Below are 17079 nucleotides of genomic sequence, written 5' to 3'. Positions count from 1 at the left end.
GAAGGAAAAATGAATAAAACATATATTGTCTCTAAAGTGTTTTCTAAAAAGGAGCAACGTTCCATTCTGTGTTGAGTGTTACTCAACGTGCTACTAACTGAAAAATAGGTTACTTGTTCACTTTTTAATGTCACGCTAAATGCGGCATCAAGATAATAGGCAGACTATTGGTACTGTTGTACTTAATAAGCGGAGGGGGGGGGGGGAAGGGTAAGTATCTAAAGATAGGATCAAGACTTTACACAAGGGAAAAATATTCTGTATCGTGTAAGTATGACGATAATATTCTCAAGGTTGAGCACTCTGCATTTTAAGTTATCACGTTACTTGATTAATAGCATATGCTTTTACATTACATCAAGAATAAGCGAGATTTTAAGTTAAATGCAAACTGTGATCAAAAAAGGAATAGAATAAAAACTTGAAGGGTTTTGATCTTATTTTATCTCGATCGTTTTTTCCAAAATAAGGCAAGCTAATGCATTGGTAAGAAATTTTAGGCTATGTACATACTTAAGACTAGGTTCGCTTGGAATAGTTTACCAAAGATTATCTTTTGCATCTGATAAAGCATGGACTGGAACGGTAACGTAAGATCTATTGGTTATTGGTTTAAAGATCAGATAAATAAATCAGCTGCTAAGTAACAAATAGTAGTAACACTAGCAGCGTTTTTTATTTATATTAGAAAAAGATAAAACCTTATATACACATATTATATAAGCTCTTTTTTTTTCTTTCTTTCTTTTTCTTTCCCTTTTTTATATTTTATCTAAATGTCTGTAGATAAACCCGATGAAAAGCAATGGGTATCAGACAACCCAACAGCAACAGCAGAGACAGACTCTATACAAGAACATCAGGCAGGGGATGCTGCTTTAGCAAATGCACCCTGGCAGTACAAGCTAATCGCTCTTGTTACTGCTCTTTGCTTCCCGAGTAAAGATTTGAATAAGACAATAAAGAGATGACACTAACAACATCTTAGTTGGTTCACACTTTTCAACAAGTGCATTGAGCGCAATGAAGGCTCCTATTAAAGCGGTAATTTTTTTTTAAGAAATTGACTTGATTTGGAAATATTCACCCAAAATGTTTTTTCTCATGTAGAACCTTCACATTAACAATACCCAATATGGTGTTATTTCCTCGTCTGTATTCATTACCACCACCGTCTTTCCAATTTTTGGTGGTATCTTTGTTGACATGTTTGGTTCTGTCTGGGGCACACTGACAGTCAATTTGGTTGTCATCCTCGGTAGTCTACTTACAGCCATTGCTGCTAAATACCACTCTTTTGGACTGATGGTCGCTGCCCGTGTTATTTTTGGTATCGGATCAGGTTTAATTGTCACAATGCAAGAGTCTATTCTCTCCAAGTGGTTTCGCACACAGAATCTAGCTATTGCTATTGGTCTTCAGCTCTCTATCAGCAGACTGGCTACTTTTTTGGGTACTTTGGTAGCCAACCCTGTGGCTAAACGAACGGGCGATTGGGTATGGGCTTTTTGGCTCTCATTTATCATTTGCTGCTTTTCAATTATCATGAATGTTGTTTATGCACTCGTTGTCCGTCACTTGCGTCGCGCTTCAGGAGATGGTACTGGCGTCTTGACGCACCAGGACATTGAAAAGCTCAAACAGCGCAAACGATTTGATTGGAAAGGCGTTCTCAAGTTCCCATTAATCTACTGGCAAATCCTTTTGATTGAGTTCATCTTTGCTGCCGTTTGGTCGTCTTTCCAAACGATCAGTACAGAGTTTGTCCAGATTCACTTTGGTGATGTAGGAGTCTTGGCAGGATATACGGCTAGTGCTTCACAAGCAGTGCCTATTGTTGCTACTCCTTTACTTGGTATCATCATGGATCTTTATGGTTGTCGTATCGTCATTCTGCTGATCTCTGCTATCTTTTTGATCCTCAGTTGTGTCTTACTCGGTTGGACCTACGTGAACGCTGTAGTCGGTATGGTATTCTATAGCATCTCTTTAGCATTTGGCCCCATCAGTATGATTACCTCCATTGGTATGATTTTACCTGCTGATTATATTGGTACTGGCCTTGGCATGTACAAGAGCTCAAATAATATCGGCACATCTATCTTGGATATCATTGTAGGAGTCGTACAAGATCACACCAAGAATCAGGCCTATACAGGCGTCATGATTCTCTTTTTGGTCTTGGCCTGTGTTGGGCTTTTACTTATTTCCACACTTTGGGCCAGCCAATATTTCGTAGTAGACAATCTATTAGAAGCAGGCCGAAAGAAACGAACTGCGCTCATGAAAGAACGAAACCAAGAAGAGATTGATCTCAATAAGCAAGGTCTGGATTCCTATGATAACACTAGAGTAAAAATCGTCAACTGTATCTGTTTGGGTTTATTCATCACCGCCATGATCGTTGCTTGGGTCCTATTCTTTATATACGCTGCCAATGGAAGTGTGTCTACCTAATTTATTTTAATTGCCGTCATTGTGTTATTTTGTTGGTTTTTTCTCTATTTTTTTACTTGTATAAAAATGAGTTTAAAGAAGTTCCTGCAGCAAGTGTGTCATTCCAAATTAGATAATATACCTTTTATACGCCAACTTGTACTCAAGGCATATATGCTTGTGTGATATCTTGTTCTAATTGACTTTACACTCATAGCTTTATGAACCTTCAACCGAACTATTTCAGTCAATAAACAAGTAATGTTATTATATACACATTTCAACTTGCGTGTATTCATTTTAATCAATAGTAATGATGATGTCTGCTCAATAGCACAAAAATATACATGCCTATTAGAACGATACCTTCAATATCTGGAACAGGTAAAATGTTGACAACCCAACGCAGCGATATACGATTAACATTCACAAGTGTTATAATGACGAAGCAAAACGAGAAAGACTAGCAATGAATGTACTGCTATCTATTTGGAAGCTTTGTCAGTTGATATACTTTTCAGAAAAACCATACAGTATCACCGATCTTATGGAATGGCAGATCAAAACATACCAACGTAAAATTGGATCATCAGCCTCCCCTTTACTCTATTTACTAATGACCTTTCTTTTTTTTTTTTCATTTAGCTTATTTATGGGAGCATGACAGATATAGTATTTATGCATCTACAGTGAATCATCCTGACTTTTGGCCATTTCTTTATCGTCTTGCTCTCTTTCACCAGACTGAACAACTCTGCCAGTTACTGTCCCTCGCCTCGTCGCAACTTTATGTCAAAGATCTTGCACCCTTATTTACAGAGATTCAGCACATTATCAGACAGCCAAGCCAAAATGGACTTGATACTGTATTAGATAACCTATCACGATACCAAGGCCCTATCGTAGACGGCTTGAGCATACTTTGTCGTCTGTTAGCCGGGAATAGGCGCGTGGCAACTCAATATGCAAGTGACCAAGTACAGGCATATGTCGTGTCTTCGTATTACGAACATCTTGTAACCAAGAATGGTGGTAGCATGCCTCTATATGCAAACTTTGAAGAGACCCATAATGCTGCAGAGGCGTTTTTAGCAGGCAATATATTTCAGGCATTCGATTTCTGTACTCAATATGACGGATGGTTGCTTACTCACCTGTGCATATTGTTTGAGAAAAAGGGTATGCTTGACAAGCCTGTTTATGCCAATCTAGAACATGGAGAGACAATTCAAATGGGATGTTTAGAGTATTTCAAGATAGTGTATGCTGCATGTATAAAGAATGAATGTGGGTTATGGAAAGAAGGCTTTATTTATCTACTATCTTGTGGTAAAATAGGAAAAGAAGCAATTCATGAGGTAAAATAATTCAAGGGAAAGGAGAGGGGATATCAGTATAGAAATACTGACTTGTGCGGGGGAACATAGCATTTGAAGCTATTAGATATTGAGGATGAACATAGACTAAAAGAAGTCGCGGAGTTTTGCGTAGCTAATGATATGAAAGAAGAAGGGTTGGCGTTATATGAGGTAAAGTACAGAGAAAGCTATTAAAAGATAGATACTAAGGCATTTCCTTTTTTTTTTTTATAGAAGAAAGCTACGGCATGCTTTGAAGTACAGGATTACCGAAAAGCAATACATTACTATGAACTTGCAGAAAACCAGGAGTGTCTTGATAAGGTGCTGATAAAGATAATTCAGGATTATTCAGCTACCGGTAATTTGATCGATGTTGGCATAAGAAAAAGTTATGATAGCACATACTACAAGGCATACAATTATCTCTTAATAATGAATGAGCACATGGATAACCTAGACTATACAGCAGCAGGAGATAAGCTGAAGGAATTAGTCCAGTGGGTGAATCTTCCTCAGTTTGTATTACCAATCATATTTCAAGAAGGCGTCAAGCTTGTAGAAAGTAAGCATTTATGTACCAAAAAGTATAACTTGTGACTAAAACTTTGTGCTTAGACAAGGAATGTCGTTTAGACGCAGATACATTATTAATGTTGAAAAAGATATGGAAGTTATTGCAAAGAAAGGAGCCTCTTGATCCTGAATTCGATACGTTTCTAGATACAAGTGCAATAACACTATCGCGAGCACTCGATCGAATGACAGAATAAGCATGATGTGTAATTTTTCTTGTAATCCTGTATATATATAAAATAAAGTAACTAGATCACTTCAAATTCATTAGTGATTTTTATTACGGTAGACAAAAATTTAAACAGTACATGAATATATATGTATATAATACAAATTGGTTTGCTTAGATGCTATTATGAATGATGTTTTCTACAATCAAGTCTATCCACCAGAATCTATCTTTTGTGGGTAAAACAGTGAGTGGTGTCTTTAATACAGAAAGCGGTGTTTGTGATGATACAACTGTTGTCGAGAGTCTCTTGCGCTTTGATCTAGGTGGAGGGGGTAGTGAAAAGTTATGCCTATTAGAGGGTTCTATGATTTCTTCCACTTGATCTGATGATTGAGTATGCTCTGAAAGGCCAGCCTGGAGATACAATTGTTGCTGCATAGAGTACGGACGAGGCCGATTCTCAAGTTGGTAAATGTAGGCAGCCTGGTCCGTGAGATAACCACAAAGAGGCTTGAAGATGGATAAAGGAATACACTTGAAAGGTTCGTAAAATGTACGATTGATAGCTGTTTCGGTTCCAGGCGTAGTTACCAAAGTGGTAAATAAAATCAATTGACAGGGACAAGGAGTAAGTGCAAATGCTGGTAGGTCAATGACTGTGCTGTGAAGCACAGATGACTGATAGAGTGCTTTACTGTAGGCGCTAATGTCAAATAGTTGGTTAGCTGCATGTTCAAGAGCCTTTGCTAATCGAGGACTTGGCCAAGAATCTTTTGGAGATTGTGATATCTCAAGTAAAGTGCGTCCCTGCAGAGTAGTGTTGATATAGTCCAGTTCTTGCCGGTCTAATTCTCCTTCGTTATCCAACATGAGGTCTACAAAAGGAAACGCATATCGCTTGACCTTGTCAACGAGAATGCTTAGTCCATTTTCTTCTACCAAGACAAAGGCGCCCATGCAGACAGCATTTTTAGTCTCTGATGGTGCTCGAGTAAGGGTGTAAGTGGAGTTTATTAGCTGATCCATATCCAGAAAGCACTGTCGCATATATTCAGGAGGCACGCGTAGTTTAGCTGCCATCGTTTTTGCAATGAACGTAGGTTCAGCAAATCGATAGCCTTGAGATAGCAGTCGCTGAGTCTCCTTATTACTGGTAAGTCGCTGAGTCAGAAAAATGTGTTTGTCTTCACCATCCGAGTCTTCAACAGAGAGTCTTAACGTATCGACCGATGCAAGTGCCGTGCTTGAGGACAATCGCTTAGTACGGCCGGAATTCCCGCCCAGCTCCTCGTCCTCTGATAGTTTGCTTGTGCTCATCAGGTTGACAAGTCTTGACATCCTTTTACCTTTAACGGTCAAATCGACAACTGTTTCATCAATAATTTCAGCGAGAGGCTGATTACCGTACTGAAAACTTTGCCTTTGCTTGGAGTTTTTTTGTGCAAAGGGGTTGACTTTAGAGAAAGCGGACTTTGCTATCGTGTCTGTAGTAACAACAATATCACTCATGATACCGAGATCCGAAGGATACATAAAGTGAAGCTCTTGCTGCAAGTCTTGCACAGCATCCAGAAACTGGTTCTTGATTGAATCAAGAAGTGGCTGTGAGGTATCTGAAACGCCAGAGTGGCGTCTGTTGTCTAAGAAAGGAGTTTGAATTGATACTCTTTGGATAATCGCTTCAAACAAAAGAATAAACAATGGATGACCCGAGTTGAAATGTTGAGTAGCTTCCTATGAACAGAAAGTTAGATTTTCATAAAACGGATGCACACCATGCTTACATTTGCATCAAGGTCATGTATGATTTCTTTCGCGGGTAATGTTCCATCTACTTTTACAAGGATATGCCCAGATTTATCAAATATGACAGAGTCCAAAATCAGTCGCTTGCTGGTCACTTTCTTAAATTCTTTTAAGCCAGTCTTGAAACTGATATAGGATAATGTAGCGCAAGCCACTACGACAATAGCAGCAATAATACCAATCAAGGCAGCTGGACGAAGCTTTGGTTGAGGAGGTGGGTTGTGTCCATAGGGAACGTAGAAAACTGTCCCCACTAATGCAGTGTAATGCATGCCTAAAGCACATGAATATATGAAGCTGATTGGATAATTCATTGTTTTTTTTTTCTTACCGCAAACTGCAACAGCCATCAACATTGCACAACCTAACCTCTTGTACCACGTATCCGTCCAGTTTTCGCGTAACTTGAAAAAAATATAGAGGGCAATTGTAACGGCGATACAGGCAATAACGATCGCACCAATAACATAGGCTCTCTTATAGCCAATAACGAAATACTCGACGGCGAATTGACCTTTGTTAAATCAGTTATTACGTAAAAGCAATATTGGCGTTATTCTTACCCAGATAGTGCATGCAGGCAATACCACACTATAGATATTATTAAAATTGAATTGTACTACATTCCTTTTTGTTACTTACTCCTGTAAAGATGCCACTTGGTATGATACGTATCAATTGTGCCTTTTCAGTTACGCCAACAAATGCAAATGATATAAACATACACACAATAGCGACAACCAGACTTGCAAATGTATAGCCTGCTTCATATGATAACTGATAAGAGGCATCGTCCGTCCAAAGGGTCATGCTGTTATTTCCAATAAAATGCATCGACCAGATACCAACAGCACCCATCGTGAAGGATGCTGACGCCAGTAAAAACCTGAATTGCATCATAATTAGTTGCTACCGATACGAGTAAAGTTGTCATGACTACCAGTTGTATAATCCATGGATATGAGTTCTTCTTGTCAATAATTCAAGTGTCGTTTGTGCTCCAATCACTGATATAATATAACTCACAAATATTATTCCTCCATCAAAATACTGAGTTGCTTCTGAAAGGTCCATTGTTGTATATTTTATATACAAACAATGTATATAAATTGACAAAAAAAGGAAATGAAGTTTTAGTGTTGTTGTGTTGTGGGCAAAGAAGAAAAAAGGGAAAAAGGAAAAATTCATTGTTCTCCTTTAGCAATCAAAATTTATTGATTGAATGGCCGAAATTAGCCATTGTCCTTTTTAATAAAGACCTGATAGACATAACATAAAGCCTCTCTCTCTTTTTTTTTCATCTTTTCCTCTCTTTTTTATCTCTTCTTTCGTTTTTATACAAAAAACTTGCAAAACATTGTCAATTTGTCTGTAAGCCTTTACAGAAAGACTCTATATTTTCTGTTACACCAATCCTTTCTGGTTGTTGATCGCGGGGGCCATTTCCGATCAGTGTGTCGCTTTCGGGGATTCAGTCTTTTGCTTGCTAGTTTTGAATTGTGGGAAAGGCTGCAATTGATACTTGAGGTCAACAAGAAATTCAAATCTAGATAAAGTTTGTGACAGTTTTGGGTTCCATAAGAAAAGATGCTATGAAACTTTTATAATGGACGACGAGCTTTCTTGCGTAGAAAGAGGTGGCGCCTTTACCTTTAAAGAAAACCTCCCTTGATCACGTTAACGAGTATTCTCAATTGAAGAATGCTACCCGATTCGATACTGAGAAAGGCATACCATGAGGCATTCAATACGGTAAATAGCATAAAGTTACTTTATTTTTTTCATGTCCAACAAGTGTCCATCTTAAACTTTTGTATGCATTACAAATAAGAGCAAAAAAGATAGTGTTTCACTATAGGAAACACAGTAGTTTACTGATCGGCCGTCTTTGCCTTTTTTTCTTGATCGTTTTCTTCATTGGACAATCCTCTTTTTTTTGCATTATGTAATCCACGTAATGTAATATCATAGACTACTTCTTCAATCTTTTTCACATCGTATTTGATGCTATCGAATCTATAGACAAGCATGAATATCTTGTAATGCTACGTATTCATTTACCTTTTACGAATGCTGTCATTTTTCAAGTTGAGCAATTGAAATCCTGAGCTTAGATCTTTAACGTGTTTAGAAATCACCAAGGGCCTCTCATAATCACCCACAGTTACACAGTTTATAGCTAATCGCGACTAATTCTGTGCATAAACACGTTGCTGTCATACTTTCTTTAATAGAATACGTACCAGTTCGTTTACAAGCGAGATATACGCATGAAGTATATCTTCAAGTTGAATATGAAATTCATCAGCATTATTATGAATATCCACCTTGACTATGTAAACCATATATCAATATTTTGGCCCTACCCATTTCTATCCATACCTCCAAGTGATGATTCCACAGCTGGTATAATATCATCCACAAGCTCCCCATTTTTCAAATACGATTCAAATATGACCAAGAAAACTGCTTGTTGGGTAGTACGAGCCCATATGTCATTGTATATGTAAAACTCATGAGGAGGAATCAGCTTTGCAAGTGTTGATAGTTGTTCTTGTACAGGAGTAAAGTCAATAGCTGGTACTATAGTAAAGCACACGCGTCAATTTTGTTTTTCTCTCTCTATTTTCATTTACCTGGTCCATTTGGGTCTGCATGAATATGACCAAGTGTCGCATTCAATCGGCGGCAGATTCTGTCTAACTCCTTGACAGCATTACGAATTTCCTAATTTTATTTATAATTGGTTTCAATTAATAAACATATGCGTTTTATATTTACGTCTCTTCTTTGAGTGTCTTCTTCAAGCGATTGCTGTAGATCAGAAAAGAATTTTAAATCCATTATGGAAGAAACAAAACAGGTGACTCTCAAGGACGCGTTGAGGAAAACAGCACGGAGAACTCTAAATACCCAAAAAAAGTATCCGAGACCCGTTCTCTACACTGAGAGAAAGTCCGACACCAACTTTCCAGATTGTGTCGAGCCATGAAACAATTTCTTTAAAGCATCTTCATTTCTCTTGAAAACGAAAGATGGTCGTCGTTTATGGTCATCTTGTATAATCTAGTTTTCATAATATTCACTGTTTCATTGGTGCCTCGGCTTCTTATACATATGTATGTTGACGACCAATGCAGTCAGGATTGACACACAAGACTGCATCAAGGTTGTCCTCTTCATTGTTCTTTTTTGGATGAATGATTGGTTCGTCACATATACAGCATAATTTTGATGATCGGTATTCAGGAATTGAAATGACAGTTGATCTATTGGAAAGGGACTTCTGCAAAATACTTATGCTTCTTTTTTTCGTCTCCCTTTATCCACGAGCCATGCCCTCTGCCAGAGTTCTCATAAAAAACAACATTTTTTTTCTGAATCTGTCTTTGATAATATTCAAAACACTAGTAACATGGACGAGAGAAATCTGTGCTTTAGTGAATTCAACAACAAGGGAGAAAAGTATTGCCAGGTAATAAACAAGCTATGGAAAGAAAAGTTTGCTTTGTTAGCCAGCAAGGCAAGCTGAATGAAATGTCTTTATTGATAAACACTTTGAAAGAAGCAGCTACTGCAATTTATGACGTTGAAGAGCCGTCTCATACAATTACACCAAGACAACAATGATTTTTCCCTTTTTTTTTTATAATTGATATAATAAACACTTTGAAAAAAGTCTATTACACTTCATTCATTAACCTTTACTTCAAGAGTATTCACAAAAAAGTTAAATATTTCTAAGTATTTTTCAGTATCCGATATGGCTGCTAAACCTTAGTAACTTTAAAGCTACCAAAACGGCACTTGTGCTGAGTTAGAATATAATATCCAAGCTTTATTTCTCTTGATTAGACCGAACAATAAACTTCCCTCTTTCTCCAGTAAACATAAACACATAGGGGGTAAATATCAAAAAGATGACGCCTAGAAGAATGTACAACCACATGACTCCAATAGCTGTATACAAATACCCGCCAAGTAGCGATCCTACAATGAATCCAAAAGCAAACGCGATATTTATCAACGCGTAGCTTCTGCTTGTACCGTCGTCCTCACCTTCAGCATTCTGAGACTCCACGACGTAGGCAATCTCTGAGAAAGTAGGCGCGACAAATGCAGACGCGCAGAAAGTAGAAATCCCTGCCAGAGCCACAAAGAGCACGGCGCCACTGTTCATATCTTTGTTTGGCACTCCTGTCAGCGCAACTGTAACTATGCACAGAAGCCAAAACGGATAAATAATCACCTTGGGACCATATCTATCTGCAAGGATACCCGCCACAGTGGTTGATATAAAGTTTGGTATTACTGTGGCACTGTAAAGAAGACCAATTTGACGAGAGTCGTAGTCCCATTCAGACGCTAATCTAGTACTAAATATGGACTAGATATAAAACCATTAATAAATTTATGGAAAAAATGGAGAGACTAATGACCTCAAGGACTCCAGTAAGAAGAGCATAGGAGATGTTTAATAGTAATCCGTTTATCAGTCGAGGCTGCTTTAGCAAAACAAAATACGTTACTTGCGGTTTGTGACCTTTCTTTGGAGATGTGTGGGCAATTGATAAAATTGAACCTTCCTGGGCATTTGGGTCCCTTTTTATCTCTTGTTGACCCTCTGATTCAAACCAATCTGATGGGCTATGCTTGAGTTCGATCAAGAACAGTCGCATTATAAAATCTGCAACTGCAAGTGAGATACAAAAAATAAAGGGAGCTTTATATCCTCTGGTATAATAAAGTGCTATGTATTTTCCGGCAATAACACAAGAGTTTAGTAAATTCATGTAGATTTAATAATAAACACACCTCCTATTACAAAGATATGAGCACAAAGGATTTGTATAAATGCTCATTAGAAGCTTACCGCCTATAGCTGGCCCAGACAGCATTCCTACAAAATGAAACACGGAAACAATTCCCATCTAGTGTGATGTATTGTAAGTAAGATGGCAGAGTGTATTAAAGACATACCTGTTTTCCTAATTCCTCTATAGGGAATCGATCTACTACAAGCGAGCCTCCCAACGTCCACACACACGCATTGCTGATTCCTTGCATTAAACGAGAAAATAAAAGTAGCCAGATATTTCTACTTTGCATAAATAACAATGTAGACAGCAGCAGACACACAAAACCACCCAGCATCAAAATTCGCTTCTGTTTTAGGACATCAGCTATTATTTACATTAATGGGCAGCTAAAATACATTTCAATTGTCTACTTGCCCAGGTATCCAATAATAAGTGATCCAAATATCATTCCAACAGCATATGCAGCGAGAAGAAATCCTGTTTTCTTTGCAGCACTGCTAAAGTAACTGTAGCTTGAGCTATAGTATGAATCAGTTATAGTTTCCTCAGGCGATACTCCACGGTCAATAGCATCGATTACAAATGGCACTATAAGAGACAAAGTCATTAGTAATGTATTACAACTTGCATGAGGCAGCATATAGTTATACCGATAGGAATGATGATACTATATGTTACCATCTACATTTATATTAGGCTGTATGTTTTTATAGAGCTCTATACCATACCCATGTCACTTACATCTGTAAAAACCGATATACACGCTGTTGCTAGTACATATAATCTTGATGACCTAAATTTGACAAATATAGGACTTTTTCTCATCACGTTAACCTTTTATAAAGGTATAACTTCTCTAATTGAAGAAAAGAAGAAATATATTTAGGTCAATCTTTATATACACCATTTGCCGATTAATAACCATTCGAATGCATAATTGCTATTTTTACTGCGTCATTTATAAATACAGCTCATAAAGCGATTAAGCGAGACACAAGGCAAACAGCAAAGATCCATAAATCTGTATGCTACTCTATAAGCCAGACGTATAACAGGCTATTGAATTACAGTATACGTTTTATTAAATATTACAATAAACTTTGCATAAACTAACAATTCACTCTATCATTTTTGTTTTCTTCGGGCAATGCTTCTGTTTTTTTATCAGATCGTTTAATGAATTCTCCACGCTCTCCAATAAAATAAAACACGAAAGGAGCAGATATCAAATATATACCACCCATAATAATAAACAGCCAAAAGAAGCCGATAGCGCTGTAAATATAGCCACCAAGAAGAGGGCCGACCACGCCACCTAGTGCAAATGCAATATTAAACATACCATAACTTCTACCCATACCATCATCACTGTCGTCTTCATTTTGTGATCGAACAACATGGGCAATTTCAGGCACAACAGGGGTTAAACATGCAGAGCTGGAAAATGCAGAAATAGCAAGCACCACTATCAGAGGAGCAATACCTCCTCTAGTATTTTTGTTTGGTACACCCAATAGCATAGTAGAAGCCGCACATAATAGCCAGAAAGGATATACGATCACTTTGGGGCCGTATTTATCAGTTATAATACCTGAAAGAGGCTCTGAAATGAATGTAGGAAATATCTCTGCCAAAAACAGTAATCCAATCTCTTTGGAGCTCATCCCCCATTCTGTTACCATTCTTACACTGATTGTAGCCTACAAAAAACATGAGTTTACAAGACGCCTTGACAGCAAATTTCTCAAACCTCTAAAGCACCAAGGACGAAACTATAGGTAAATATCATAAGTAGACCATTCAGTAAGCGGGGCTGCTTCAAAAGTATCCAGTACGTAACCGAGTTTTTACTTGGTGCTTTACACTGGTCGTCACTGACATCCGATACTATCGTATCATTGGCTGAAGTAGCATGATCATCAGCTTGCTTTTCCTCTGTTTTAAACGATCCAGAAGGACATCTCTTGGGCTCAATCAAAAATAGCCGCATCACGAGATCTGCAGTTGCAATTCCAATACAAAAGATAAAGGGTGCTCTGTAGCCTTTAGCTTCAAAAAGGGCTATAATTCCACAAGGTGAGTTCTAATGATCAGTGTACTGAATGATATTATATAGGTACCTCCTATAAAAATTTTTAGTATTATAAATCTCAAAGTATTTTTCAAAACTTACCACCAATAGGCGGTCCAGCTAACAGCCCTGTTGAATGAAACACCATTACTCTACCCATCTATCAAATTGAACCTTTAGTAAAAGATTTGGAAATACAATAAATCTATAGTTACCTGAGTCCCTAACTCTTCTATAGGAAATCGATCTGCCATTAGACACATACCTAATGTCCATACACATGCACTTGATATCCCCTGTAGTAACCTAGCTAGTAATAGCTCCCAGAATCTTTGAGCAAACATTAAGAGTAATGTAGATCCCAAAAGTCCAAATAATCCCGTCACCATCAATATCTGACGATGCTTTATACGATCACCTGGTATATTATATAAGAACTGTGTTGTTGCATTCGATAAATGATTTTTACCCAGGTATCCAAACGCAAGTGATCCAACAATGATGCCAACAGAAAATAAAGCAAGGAGAGTGCCCGAATCTTTTGAAACGCTCTCAGGATTTGACAGCTGAGAATTATAGACATCAAAATGACTTGAATTCATATCTACGCCACGTTCTATTGCATCGATTATGAAAGGCACTATGAAGCAAGCGTTAGCTACATAATAATTGCTTACATGTTATTGTACCTATAGGAATTATGATACTTTCTGTCACCATCTATAGTGGATAATTAGAATAATACATACAATAATAATAATATATCGTACGTCTGTGAAAAGGGATAGTGCTACTGTAGCTAAAACATATAGCTTTGAGGATCGAATATTTAATAGAAACGGTTTTCTTTTTGAAAAGCTCTTGATTGCATCCATGGTTTAAATGACTGAAAATTTAGGCATTAAAAGCACAAAAGAGAGTAATTTCGAATATATATTCTACTCGATCTGCGTGAACGGCGCAAAGCTCCGGTTGTTTTAGCAAATACCATAAATGATTATTCTCAGAGAGCAGTAAAAAAAAAAAAAAGGAATCATCGGCTTTCTAAAGCTTAGTATGTATGCTTTCTCTTCACTTTATATGCTCATATATCAATCACTAAAGTACTTGTTGCCAAATCTCATTTTAACAGTATTTCGGATATGACCGCCGAATAGGAGCAGTAAAGCATTTGCCTATTTGGTGACCAGAAGAAAAATTGGATTAGTTTGACTCATCTAAACTCTCAGAAACTTGAATTACAAGCCGATACTATCTCATAGTGAAACAACATATTATGAGTGTACTGCTCTTATTCTTTTACGTACACTGAGAAACAACAGGTATACATCTAAAGAAATGACAGAATTTCCTGCTTAAAGAGTATACTTAAAAAATGACTTTACTCTTGTTAAAGCAAAGATTCGGTACCCATGTGTTTTCTAATTCGCCTTTTGTGTTAGTCTTGCCATTGCTTCTATGCATAAACCAATCTTTAGGAAGGTGCGTAGTCAGTAAAAGCTTTTTATGGTAGTTATTTCCTAAAATGGACATGCTAATTTGAGGCGAAGGACAGCACGTGAAGCCAGATCACAATACTACAGCGTCTGTGTATTCTCAGTGAAGAGCATTAGAAAGATATTTTAAAATACATTGGCAAGAATTTGTTGATTTGTCGTAGAGCGACTGATGGAACTACTGCTTTAGAGATTTGTGAGACACAAAGTATCCTAACGGCGCACTATCGGTTTGTGAAGAATACCACTTGTCGTTGAAAAAGGCTCGGATGGGAGAATATAGGTGAGTATGAGCGAGTATGGGTGAATACTTTGGTATTTGGACATACTTTGTACCAGTAAATCGAATGAGATTACTTCGAAATACACCTCTTTATTAAATTTTCAACTCATTGTCGATTCATTCAGCCAAACTATCGCAAATATAATGTTGAAGGTAACCCAGGTTTTGTGCACTTCTTTCCTTCTTACTATGTAGCATATACAGCATCTCTTCTATTACTTCATGACCAACAATATAATGCACCAGAGTGCTGGATAAACAACAAGAAACACTATAATGCTGCAATACTCGAATGTTAATTTGTATGCTATTATTGAATAATAGAGTCATGTGTAGCATCTGTAATTTTTACTCATCACGAGCCACAGTCTAATGGAATGAGAGATCAAGACATTTACAAAGATACAAAGGGAGCTGTGGAGTGATCGTCTTCATAGGCTTACATACGGTATCTATGCTCTTGCTTGAGCATTGGGCAGTAGTGTAAATGATTTGGAGTAGATTGGATGGCAAGTATAATAAAACGTACAGAGAATTTTTCTTTTTGCAAACGCTGTCCGTCTCATATAGGCTTAAAAATATATCTACGATATTCAGTGAGGCAGCGGCAATTGTGGTAGGCACGACCCACAATGGCTATATTACCGAAACGAATATTAAGGCTGTGGTGGGCCCCCCATGGTATAGAAAGCTCCTTCGAAGTCCGTCCTTGCTACCAGTTCTCTAAAACTACAACGAATGCACTGTTAGAAAGATGTAAAGAGAACAATAGGAAACGCTTTTTATTTTATAATATTACTGAAAATAAAGCATGGCTAGAAAGCCTGTAGCCAAATCCTTAGTCTTTGCTTCGACAACATTGCCACTATTCAATATGAGCTTGTATTCATATTCAAAAGCAAAACATTTCTGAATTTACCAGTATTGCAAACTTGTGGCCTGCCGTCTTCTTCTTGCAACAAATTTAACACCGACTTCTATTCTTCAAGGTTGACATTCAGGTATGCGAACATCTCGACCACAACGAGCCATTTATACCTCTGTCCATGGTTCCTGAGAATAACTGCCTTATGATATTCTTTGTAAACAAACTTTAGGTTGTTACCAACATACATTTCCGACAAGATAACCGTTGTTTGTACTGTTTGTACACCCAAAGACTAGAGCTTTTTGAATGTCGTAATATTAAATTTTGAATAAACTCGTGCATCTGTCTTGAGAATGCATATGAGGCTGTGTACAATTTTTAAGGTGTCATCGTCTGCATATTGATCATCGTTCATGTTGGCGCTTCCAGACACTTCTGTTACAAGCTTTTCATTGTCTTTGTCATAATATCCAAGCCCCGCCAACGAATCGTGACTGCACTGGGTTTGACCTATATGCTGTCATGATAGGAAACTGTTGTTTGGGCTGAATCTCGCCCCAGTTAAATGTCAGAAGATCTGTTTGCTTTCCAAGAGGTTTGAAGATAGGTACAATGCGATCAATTAGAAAAGTGCGCTCACTGATATCAGATCTTGGAGCTGTTCTTGTGCTTGAGCAGATATTGGCAAAATTAGTCAAAATAAAGCGAAGCATCTAACAAAGTTGATGATCTTGTATAGAACCCATGTCGCATTTGTGGCTTCATAATCAACGCGGTAGGCATTCCAAGGGCTGTTCCAAAGCATCGCGAATTAAATCGTGCGCAAAGGGAAAATCCTTGAGAGTCACAAAATCTGTCTCTTCATCTTCCATCTTGCGCATCTCTAGTCGATCGTGGGTCGAGAGTGCTGAGTTATATACTGCAAAGATTTGGGGCAAGCTCAGAGCGGTATTTTGAGACAAGCGGGCGAATTCGACGTCGCAGGAGCTGTGTCTTACAGACGGAAAGCTCAGTATTACTTTTTTGCTATTAGAGATGTTCATTAGAGCACTACGATCATATCTGCACTGCCTTTTCGCACTATTCAAGTTTGATTCAATAGTGTATTTGCAGATCTCTGAGACTCACGTTTAGTCCCGACTGCAAGAAAAAAGACGTGAAGAGGTCCGCAAGCACGTCTGTCCGTGGCGCAG

The 17079-nt window shown here is 37.8% G+C and overlaps 7 protein-coding genes across 7 annotated transcripts; 2 read left to right on the top strand and 5 right to left on the bottom strand.

The window, feature by feature from the left end:
• Positions 1 to 776: 776 nt before the first annotated feature.
• On the top strand, positions 777 to 2457 carry RHIMIDRAFT_208548 (MFS general substrate transporter; the record flags this gene model as incomplete). The annotated part of the gene is made up of 4 exons (XM_023607068.1): positions 777 to 939; positions 989 to 1044; positions 1111 to 1668; positions 1714 to 2457. The coding sequence occupies 4 exons, from the start codon at positions 777 to 779 to the stop codon at positions 2455 to 2457; spliced, it is 1521 nt and encodes a 506-aa protein (XP_023461788.1).
• Positions 2458 to 3045: 588 nt separating this feature from the next.
• RHIMIDRAFT_80756 (uncharacterized protein) lies at positions 3046 to 4640 on the top strand. The gene is made up of 4 exons (XM_023615724.1): positions 3046 to 3794; positions 3864 to 3965; positions 4029 to 4359; positions 4413 to 4640. Exons 1-4 carry the CDS (start codon positions 3474 to 3476, stop codon positions 4565 to 4567), a joined length of 909 nt encoding a protein of 302 aa, XP_023461787.1. The 5' UTR covers positions 3046 to 3473; the 3' UTR covers positions 4568 to 4640.
• A 9-nt stretch (positions 4641 to 4649) lies between these two features.
• RHIMIDRAFT_270505 (uncharacterized protein) lies at positions 4650 to 7649 on the bottom strand. Its single transcript, XM_023612192.1, has 6 exons — positions 7289 to 7649; positions 6991 to 7234; positions 6912 to 6939; positions 6680 to 6862; positions 6327 to 6622; positions 4650 to 6276 (listed from the first exon to the last, which is right to left on the bottom strand). The coding sequence occupies exons 1-6, from the start codon at positions 7420 to 7422 to the stop codon at positions 4714 to 4716; spliced, it is 2448 nt and encodes an 815-aa protein (XP_023461786.1). The 5' UTR covers positions 7423 to 7649; the 3' UTR covers positions 4650 to 4713.
• Positions 7650 to 8097: 448 nt separating this feature from the next.
• On the bottom strand, positions 8098 to 9308 carry RHIMIDRAFT_270492 (Translin). Its single transcript, XM_023612191.1, has 6 exons — positions 9130 to 9308; positions 8985 to 9075; positions 8731 to 8931; positions 8592 to 8680; positions 8410 to 8537; positions 8098 to 8364 (listed from the first exon to the last, which is right to left on the bottom strand). The coding sequence occupies exons 1-6, from the start codon at positions 9190 to 9192 to the stop codon at positions 8220 to 8222; spliced, it is 717 nt and encodes a 238-aa protein (XP_023461785.1). The 5' UTR covers positions 9193 to 9308; the 3' UTR covers positions 8098 to 8219.
• An 878-nt stretch (positions 9309 to 10186) lies between these two features.
• RHIMIDRAFT_248090 (uncharacterized protein) lies at positions 10187 to 10528 on the bottom strand (the record flags this gene model as incomplete). The annotated part of the gene is made up of 1 exon (XM_023610481.1): positions 10187 to 10528. One exon carries the CDS (start codon positions 10526 to 10528, stop codon positions 10187 to 10189), a length of 342 nt encoding a protein of 113 aa, XP_023461820.1.
• Positions 10529 to 11137: 609 nt separating this feature from the next.
• Positions 11138 to 11415, bottom strand: RHIMIDRAFT_242029 (uncharacterized protein; the record flags this gene model as incomplete). Its single annotated transcript, XM_023609700.1, has 3 exons — positions 11138 to 11166; positions 11222 to 11279; positions 11329 to 11415. The coding sequence occupies 3 exons, from the start codon at positions 11413 to 11415 to the stop codon at positions 11138 to 11140; spliced, it is 174 nt and encodes a 57-aa protein (XP_023461784.1).
• An 862-nt stretch (positions 11416 to 12277) lies between these two features.
• On the bottom strand, positions 12278 to 13841 carry RHIMIDRAFT_208472 (MFS general substrate transporter; the record flags this gene model as incomplete). The annotated part of the gene is made up of 5 exons (XM_023607060.1): positions 12278 to 12868; positions 12919 to 13229; positions 13342 to 13399; positions 13455 to 13657; positions 13709 to 13841. The coding sequence occupies 5 exons, from the start codon at positions 13839 to 13841 to the stop codon at positions 12278 to 12280; spliced, it is 1296 nt and encodes a 431-aa protein (XP_023461783.1).
• Between the last annotated feature and the right edge of the window lie 3238 nt (positions 13842 to 17079).

The sequence above is a fragment of the Rhizopus microsporus genome (assembly GCF_002708625.1).
Source record: "Rhizopus microsporus ATCC 52813 unplaced genomic scaffold scaffold_27, whole genome shotgun sequence".
Classification (NCBI taxonomy): domain Eukaryota; kingdom Fungi; phylum Mucoromycota; class Mucoromycetes; order Mucorales; family Rhizopodaceae; genus Rhizopus; species Rhizopus microsporus.
The sequence above is the reverse complement of the archived record's forward strand: the minus strand, read 5'-3'. Positions and strand labels throughout refer to the sequence as shown.